This window comes from Podarcis erhardii, assembly GCF_964252035.2.
Source record: "Podarcis erhardii genome assembly, chromosome: 11".
NCBI lineage: Eukaryota > Metazoa > Chordata > Lepidosauria > Squamata > Lacertidae > Podarcis > Podarcis erhardii.
In genome coordinates this window covers 19771167-19780420 of record NC_138501.1, presented here as the reverse complement: position 1 = coordinate 19780420, position 9254 = coordinate 19771167, and the positions used below count along the sequence as shown (strand labels likewise).

The 9254-nt window shown below is 39.3% G+C and overlaps 1 protein-coding gene across 4 annotated transcripts in view; it reads right to left on the bottom strand.

Annotated features, from left to right (window-relative positions):
• Positions 1-4866: 4866 nt before the first annotated feature.
• MCC (MCC regulator of WNT signaling pathway) overlaps positions 4867-9254 on the bottom strand; it is a 198068-nt gene continuing 193680 nt past the window's right edge. For all 4 annotated transcript variants that reach the window (XM_081880360.1, XM_081880361.1, XM_081880362.1 and 1 more), the window contains 2 exons: positions 8331-8453; positions 4867-5907 (listed from right to left, as the gene is read on the bottom strand). In XM_081880360.1, coding sequence (XP_081736486.1) covers positions 5727-5907; positions 8331-8453 — 304 coding nt within the window. In that variant the 3' untranslated portion in view covers positions 4867-5726. The remainder of the gene's footprint in view (positions 5908-8330; positions 8454-9254) is intronic.

Here is a 9254-nt window from a genome sequence, read left to right as displayed (position 1 = left end):
ACTGTGAAGGCATCCTTACAGGAAAGTTAGCTATTACTGAAATCTTGGTATACTCTTTAAACATATGTAGCTATATCTTTTTCAACAACGGAAAGATAAATAGGCTTAAAACCTTACTTTTTGCAGTAAGCACTGACTGATGCAATATGGCTTGTATGCATATACATTCAGCATGCATTTATGGTTGCTTTTATTTTTGATAAGAACAACTCTTTAATTTGTTATTGTCAGGATCACAAGAATCCTAATGTCCTGCCTGGTTTTGAACTCTTCAACCAGTTTTTAAAATAAATATTTAATCTTTTTTGACAATGATCCAAGGAGCCACATGGCCCATTCTGTGCATTTGTGTATTTTAGTAGGCTTGGAACTGATTTCTCCCCTTCCACTCCCCTTTTTTCCGTTTAAGCAGTAGCATTTTATGGTATATAACAAATAACTGCTTTTAAAATGGGAGAAGTGAAAAACAATCTTGTTGCGCTCTACAAAAGCAGTTCTTTGGATTCTTACTGCTGTGGTTTAAATAACATAATGAAACCTGTAACTGTGGTATAAACTATTAGAACTGTGCTTGGAAATGATGTGCAGGTTGCTGTTTGAAATGAGTTGAATGGACCAATGTTATTAAAAAGTGACATTTAATTTGTGTCATTAATGAAGCATTGATCACATCAAGAAAGGAATGTACATTTTACAATATATTTCTACAACTACAAATATTTTATATAAAGGATCAATGATGCTACCTTTCATAATGGCTGTAGCCACAGCATTCAACCACAGGCTTGTTCTTGCCCAAAACTGGTTTATTCTTTCAAGCTGAACAATTTTAATGAAACTAAATGTTCTCTGAAATAAATTTTCCTTTAACAGACTGAAAATGTGTGTTTAAACAGTAGGACTGTTCATTGCTATGTTTTGTGAAAAATGGCATTGCTACAGAAGGGTGTGCTTTTGATAGGAGGAGGTGTGCATTCGGCAATCACCTGACAACTTGTGTTATTTCAAAATACTTTAATGTACAGTGATTTGCAGCCTAGCTTTAAAGAAGAGATAGTCGTTCTTCATAACTTGTGAGAGGCGGAGAGCAGTGGGATAGGTATGTATTGCTTTATTTGTTATAGGCTAGGTAATATAGGTTACTTTTTCACTAAGTTAACATGGTTTGAGATTGGTCTATTAAAAAAAGTACACTGTAAGGTGCTAAGTAAGCTAATGTGTTTATTTTTATGTTCATTGAGCAATTTGATTTTACTTATTACTGCTTTTATATTATAAAAATGCTTACTAGTAAGTTTTTGACTTCTGGATAACTTGTAAACTTGAAATGTGATTATTGTTCTGAACTGCAAAATACAGCTGGGTCATGCCTACAATACTGATGTATAAAACATTGCAACTGGTGTTGTTGCCCCTAGGTATCAGTGTGAATTGTCAAGAGAAAGCATTTTTCTGAAAATTTGTGGAATTGCACTTGGAGCCCACAAAACAGAGCATAAAAGAATTGTCATGTGAGTTGTGTACATTCATCCGTTTGCCATTAAAACAGTTAATTTTCATGTTTTCATATAAACAAATGGAAAGCTCTTTATTGTGCAAGCAGTGAGAAGGGTTCACACAATGATATATAAAATAAGAATCAGGAAAGCATTTTCCTGTCCAGAAGCAGTGACTCTAGAACCTTTGATAAAAAAGAGAAAAGGCCATGCCAGAAGGCGTAATGATATTTGCATTAGAAATTTATTCAGAATATAAGAACATTTGTAAAAGTATTATAAATGCCTCTGTATAAATAAATGCAGTTTGTACAAGTCTATATCAAATAAAACAAAGTAGCTATTTTACAGCAGCTAAGGAACTAAAACTGTTGGGAAATGAATTAAAATTGTAGTTTTCCATTAAAAATGCAAATATAAACAGCAAAGCAATACTGACATTTAATGCAAAATTATATGTTCTTTGTAAATAACTAACAGTACATTCAAGCTGGTGTAAAAGGTTTTTTTATACCTTAACCGGAAAATAACAGGTTTAGAACATGTTCCATGCAACATATGACAAACTCATCGACTTCTAGAAACCTGTTCTAATAATACAACTCAACGTGTCACATTTAGACGAAAAGGACTGAATAATTGACTAGATGTGTCCTTAAAACTATCACTTCCATGTAACAATGGAATGGATAGTTCTGGAAGTTTTGTTTAGCATGACAGTACACAGCACCCACACACGTCAGGTCTGCCTGAGGTCTTGGGCACAGAGATGGTTTTTAAAACAGTTGCATAACTGAATTTTTGGTATTTCGTCTTGAGTGGCAGTGACAAATTTTTGCTTTCAACCTAAACACCTTGAACTGTATACTGGCAGTAGCCCATGTCTGCTTTTTTAAATCATTCTAGCTGACTATGTTCCCTATGATGAAGAAGTGACTGTTTGTTGAAGGAAGCATCTGATAGGCAGGAGAGCTGCTTCCCACCACAGAAACATACGAAAGCTTAAATTTAATAGACCACCCCTCCTGTGGAAGGTTCCTAACATACTCACAAAAATGTTGTTCGAGAACTCATAAATTGCTGTTCCACACAAAGTAACATTCTTGCAATATTGTACTGAAAAATAATAGATCTGTATTTTCCTGCCAATAACCTCTAACTTAAGTGTTTTGGTGGTGGGTGGGACGGTTTCCCACCACTTTGCCCCAACCAAGTACAGTTGTAGCTTGGTTTTCGAACAGAATCCGTTTCGGAAGCTGCATCGGATGTTCAGCTTCCAAAAAACATTCACAAACCGGAACACTCACTTCCGGGTTTGCGGCGTTCGAGAACCAGGTATGACTGTAATGAATTTTGGTAAAGCAGACAGTTCTGGTTATTGAAACACAGCTACACTCCCTTCCTGCAAGTGAAATTGGTGAGTACAGCACACATGCATGAATACAGTCAATCCTGCAAGAAGGATAGATATGGTTTATCACAGCTATTGGTTAGTTAGATGTGAAGATTGTTAGCTGCCCATTTGCACCAGAAATCAAGAATTAAAACTTTTAAGATAGTGGGCAGATATCTTACCTAATAACCGTGGCTCAAGCTCTGGGCATTTAACCAGAGTTAGTGCAGCAGTCTTAGTCCAATAAACAATTGGTACGTAGCACATTGGGGACAGATGTTTTACTTTAAAGCTGGAACTTGTAAAATAGGAAAGTAGTCTTATGAAAACCTAGAACATGCCCCAATGGGGGGACAAAGCTAAGAAAATCTTCAAGGGTGGGACAGAAGGGAGTCTCGGTGCTCTCTTATATGTGCTCAAAGTCCTTGAAAAATCCATCAGGATTGATAGCAAAGAAACATCCTTGAGGACCGCAGAGGAATGTATACATTCTATAAATACCTGGTAAAGGTGCAGGTGGGAAGCACTACATGTATCTTCCAGGAGGCATTCAGGTCAGCTGAGCTGACCCCCTCCCATGAACCACATAGCTTCTTTAATCAGAAAGGCTGGTTCTGTAAGATGTTTGAGCACTGAACATAAGAAAACTGGTTAGTGGGAGAGTTTAAAAAAGGTGCCCCGTACTGTGTAGATGGTGGACAGAAAAAGTTTTGGGCTTCTTTGCAGATCTAAAGAAATACTTTTAAGAGTATTTCTTGATAGTCTGAAGACCTGAACTGGAATCCACCGAGATTCTATTGTTCCTGCACCATCAACTCATTTAACATCTGTTTCACAGAAGCTGTGGCCTGCATTGTCTTATTCAAGACAAGACAGGTCACACCTACCAACAAGCCTTGAAGATGTCACTGCTTATCCTTTAAACAGGCTAAGGTGAAGGAGTTGCTCCTAGGCCAGAAGGTCCAGTTTGGGTAGCAGTGGCCATAGCTGGAAGGTCTTTCCCCCTGGAGTTGTGTTATACCTTGTCCTCTCCAAATCTTAATTTAGGATGGCATTAATTCATTTGGAGAAACATTAACATAGTCTGCTTGTAAACTGAATTTTGCTTAAGAAAGCCAATTAGGATGAAGGGCAAAAGATGACCAAAATTGTCCCCCTACTATACAGCTTGCCAAATGGATAGATGTGCTATACCGGAAAACAACAATGCAGCAGAATGACAGACAACAAATCAGGTACAAATGAGAGTTAAACATGCATTACTTAACATTAATTTTCACATATTTGCCCTCTTCCTGAATGCTAAACCTTAAAAATACAGACAGACAAAACACCCCGTAGAGCAGTAGCGGCCAAAATTGACCCTCCAGCTGTTTTGGGACTACAATTCCCATCATCCCTGGCCACTGGTCCTGTTAGCTAGGGATGATGGGAGCTGTAGTTCAAAAACAGCTGGAGGGCCAAGTTTGGCCACCACTGCTGTAGAGGCACCTGAACATTTCACCTCCTTAGTTTGAACAGGTAAAATACTACAACACAGAAGAGAGACTGCAGCAGAAATCCCAAAACCTGTCCAGAAAAGCACATATGATCAGCTACAGTGAAATTATGTGGAAGAACTTGGGACTGTTGGCTGAGACACTCCTCATTCCCAGAATGTTTGCCTAGACTCCCTCTTCCTGCCACCAATTAGTTATTGCTGCGTTTATGTCTAGAGAAGAACAGAGGCTAGAATATTAAAGATATACAAAGAACTGACTAAGGCAACCTGCTGCACTCCCACTGATAACGATGGGTTTTACATGGCCGAACTAGCATCATCATAACACGTTTGCAAGTGACTTCATCCAGCTTTTCAGGGAGCACCACCCTACATTCATTTGATTAGGCACATTCCTTACAACCTAAACCATGTTCAGCCTCGGAACTTGATGATTTGATTATTCTGACACTGTACAGCAACTGCATCTACTTCCATGGGGGTGTGTGTACAATTTTGTACCACCTCTACCTGGATCAGAAAAACAGTTGGATTGCCTGCTTTGATTCTGCTGGTATGTCTAGAAGAGAGATTGAAACGGCATAGCACCCTCCTGATAGATGGAGGGTGTCAGGCACTGGGTCAGCATATTCAAAGCTCCTTTGAATTGCCTCTTCCTTTTGAAATACTACTCCCCTTTTAAAATCTCACTTGGCAGCACTAGCTGCAACGCATGCAGAGCTGGTTGGCTCCAGTCTCCTGGAGAGGAATGAGTCACAATGCTGCTTCCTTAGATGTGTCTTGCAGGGCTATGGTAATGTTTGCTTGGGCTTAATCTGTGGCCAGAGGCCAGCTACAAATAAATGTCTGGCTCTCCCCTTAGTTAAGTGTCTGAGCATTTTTCTGGAGAGAAGGAGCTAGAGGGGAAGCGATAGAGAATTGCTACCCATTCAAATGAAAGCTGCCTGTCCCATGGCCTTTAAACATTCCCTCAAAAAATGCTGGGGACTCAAATGAACGTTCTTGATGCATAAGAACAGTGTTCGTGACCATAACAATTTGGAGAAAGAAAAAGGGAAATTTTGTGAATAAAAAAACTACATAGAACCTTGATAAACGGATACATTAATCACCAGGCACTGTCTGATATGCAGAGCCATCCAAAGCCTCACTTAAATTTTTGGCTCCTCCAGATGGCTATATATTGCCAAAGTCCTAACTCCTCTTTTTGAGGCACTGACCTCCACCTTTCCCAGATCCGCCTGTGTGTTCACCACCTAAATGAGTCTTTCCAGGAGACAAATTTGCAACGCACATGGATTCTTTTCAAAATTAAAATAAAAATCTTCCCCTCTACTTAAAGTGACGTTTCATTGGTATGGGGCCTCGAGTTCTCCTCTTCCAGCAAGGCAATTCTTTGTTTGAGCATTCTCACTTGGGTCTCGTGCCTTTCAACCATCGCCATCATTTGGGATTCCAGTTTCTTCAGCTTATTTTGATGCTTCTTTTTTGCTTTCTCATAGGCAGCAACAAGGTTACTGTTGTAAAACAAGCATCAACAGGTCATTCTGGGGTATTTCATGTGAGAATCTCAAATCCACATCTTAGATACAGATATCTTATTTTCTGGATAGCATCTTCCCCACTTCCTTTTTTTTTTTTAAAAAAATTCTTTTTATTAATTTTCACTTGAATCACCAAAAAGAAAAACAAATCAACAGTTACAACAGTTGCAAAAAACACCCAAACACAAAAAGAAAACTAAATAAATATCTAAACATAACATGTAAATAATATCAATTTCCATTACGTTTCTTTGTCTTCTCATTTATATCTTTATATCTTTAAATGTTTAAATCGTTCTTCTACACACCTATTGACTTCCATCCCTCCCGGTATCAGGCTTCTTAATATAAGTAGTTTATTTCTCCTGCAGTTGATAATTATAATGATTTGCACATCGTAAGATCTATATCAGTCCTGCTGTAGTTTTTAGGTTCTTATAGTTCCCTTCAATGTAAATCATAAATTTATTCCAATCGTTAATAAACTTTGTATTTTTTTGGTTTCTAATTTTTTGTGTCATTTTTTAAAGTTCTACAAATTCAAATAACTTTGTTTGCCAATCACTAATTGCTGGGGTGTTTTGACTTTTCCAATTTTGGGCAATTAATAATCTGGCGGCAGCTGTAGCATACTGGAATAATGTCTTATCTTTTTTAATTTCGTCCCCAATTATTCCCAGAAGAAAGGCCTCTGGTCTTTTGGGAAATGTATATTTAAGTATTTTTTTTAACTCATTATAAATATATTCCCAGTATTTCTTCATTTCGTCGCATGTCCACCACATGTGGAAAAAATTACCTTCTTTAGTTTTACACTTCCAGCAAAACTTATTTCCTGTCTTGTACATTTTCCCTAGTTTTGCTGGGGTAATGTACCACCTATACATCATCTTTTCTAAATTTTCCCTCAGTGTTACACATGCCGTGAATTTCATTCCGCTAATCCATAAATTCAGCCACTTATCATACTCTATATTATATCCCAGATCCATTGCCCATCTTGTCATGACCTCCTTTATTTCCTCATCTTTGGTGTCCCATTCTAATAGTATATCATACATTTTAGATAATAGTTTGGATTTACCCTCAATTATTTCTATCTGAAATTTGGATTTCTTCTCATTCATCCCTACTTTTTTATGTTCAGTCCATATTGCATTTATTTGATGGAATTGTAACCAGCTTGTTAATTTATCTTTCAGCTCCTCATATGTTCTCATCCTCCATCCACTTTCTGATCTTATTAGTAGGTCCTCATAAGTAAACCTTTTTCCTTCCATATTTGTTTTTTTAATCACTGAAATATCAATTGGTGATAGCCACCAGGGTGTTTTCCATTCAAGGAGTTTTTTATTTTTCTCCCACACTTCATATAGAGGCCCCCTAATAATATGACTAGAAAACCCTTTATGTACTTTTTCTTTATTTTGCCATAAGTAGGCATGCATCTTCCCCACTTCCAACCCCAGTTGCCCACGCAACTTTTATTAAGTGGGCAGACGATTGTACAGTTTTCATTGCTTCTGGAGGCATAGATGCAAAGCTGTCGTCTGATTAAGAGTACAGTTAGTTGCTTTATTTGCATACTGCTTTCCTGTTAACTTTCACTCAAGGTGGTTCACAATAAACACAAGTTTCAAACAACAACAACAACAACAACAACAACAACAATTTATTATTTATACCCCGCCCGTCTGGCTGGGTTTCCCCAGCCACTCTGGGCGGCTTCCAACTGAATATTAAAAACAATACAGTGTCAGACATTACAAACTTCCCTAACAGGGCCGCCTTCAGCTGTCTTTTAAAAGTAAAATAGTTGTTTATTGCCCTGACATCTACTGGGAGGGCGTTCCACAGGGCAGGCGCCACTACTGAAATGGCCCTCTGCCTGGTTCCCTGTAACCTCACTTCTCACAGCGAGGGAACCACCAGAAGACCCTCGGCGCTGGATCTCTGTGTCCGGGCTGAACGATCGGGGTGGAGACGCTCCTTCAGGTATACAGGGCCGAGGCCGTTTAGGGCTTTAAAGGTCAGCACCGACACTTTGAATTGTGCTCGGAAACGTACTGGGAGCCAATGAAGATCTTTCAGGACCGGTGTTATATGGTCTCGGAGGCCACTCCCAGTCACCAGTCTAGCTGCCACATTCTGGATTAATTGCAGTTTCCGAGTCACCTTCAAAGGTAGCCCCACGTAGAGCGCATTGCAGTAGTCCAAGCGAGAGATAACTAGAGCGTGTACCACTCCGGCGCCTAAATAGTTCCAGTTCAGTGTCACACATAATTTAGTTGAGATTCCTGCATGGACCAAATGACCCTCAGGAGTCCCTTTCCAACTACAATTCTATGATTCTAGTGTGTACTGCCATTTGGCCAGGGGTGGGCGAGATCCTTTACCTGTTTGCTCTTTTCAAGTCATTGACGAACTCTGCAGACTGCTGGTGCCGGATTTCGCTGCTCTTTGTCAGTCTTTCTAAGGCACTCACCAACTCCTGCACTCTGCCTTTCAGCTTCTTTTCTCTGAAAAGCACAAAGCGCAATTATTTATCACTACACATTTATGCATGAAGGACGAGTAGACCCAGCGTGGTGTAGTGGTTGAAAGTGGAGGATTAGGACCAGGAAGGGGTAACCTTGGTCCAGATACAGACTCTCAACCGATATCCTTCATGGGGTGGTTGTGAAGATAAAATGGGGTGGGGTGGGAAGATCTGTGTATGGCACCTTGAGTTTTATAAATGAATAAACAGTTCAAAATCACTGGTAGGGAATGCATATACACAACTGAAAGTTGCTGCTGTTGTGTAACTCTTGGAGTCAAGAAGCCAAAAGGGCGCTTACTTCCCACACTTGTGTTAACCCTCCCAAGGGTTGATGTTGTGTAAAGGAGCCACCACACAGTTTTCTCCTGTGCGATCCAAGTCCTTGCACATTAGCCCTACAATACGAGAAGCTGCAGTAGCTGGGTCTAAAGTGAAGCATTCATAAGAAGGTCTCTCCCTGATCTCTTTAACAAGAGCCATTCCCAAGGTAAAAGCGTCTCAGATGTGATCAGTACAATCATGTCTATTTTGCTGTTCTGCAGAGACAAAAGGCACTTAAGAATTCTTTCTCATCGTTCTAGCTTTAACTTGTGTTTTCGTTGCACAATTAAGCTTGTGAAAGGTTGAAATTGGCATTCAGAACAAGGGCTCTCATATGGTTTCTCTAAGATAAGGCAACCTCTGATTTTTGCAGAGGAGGAAATGGTTCTAAGCCTGGGAGCTACGAAAAGTATTCTCTTTCCCCTTGACAAGTGAGATCAGTGGCTTCCAGGCACTC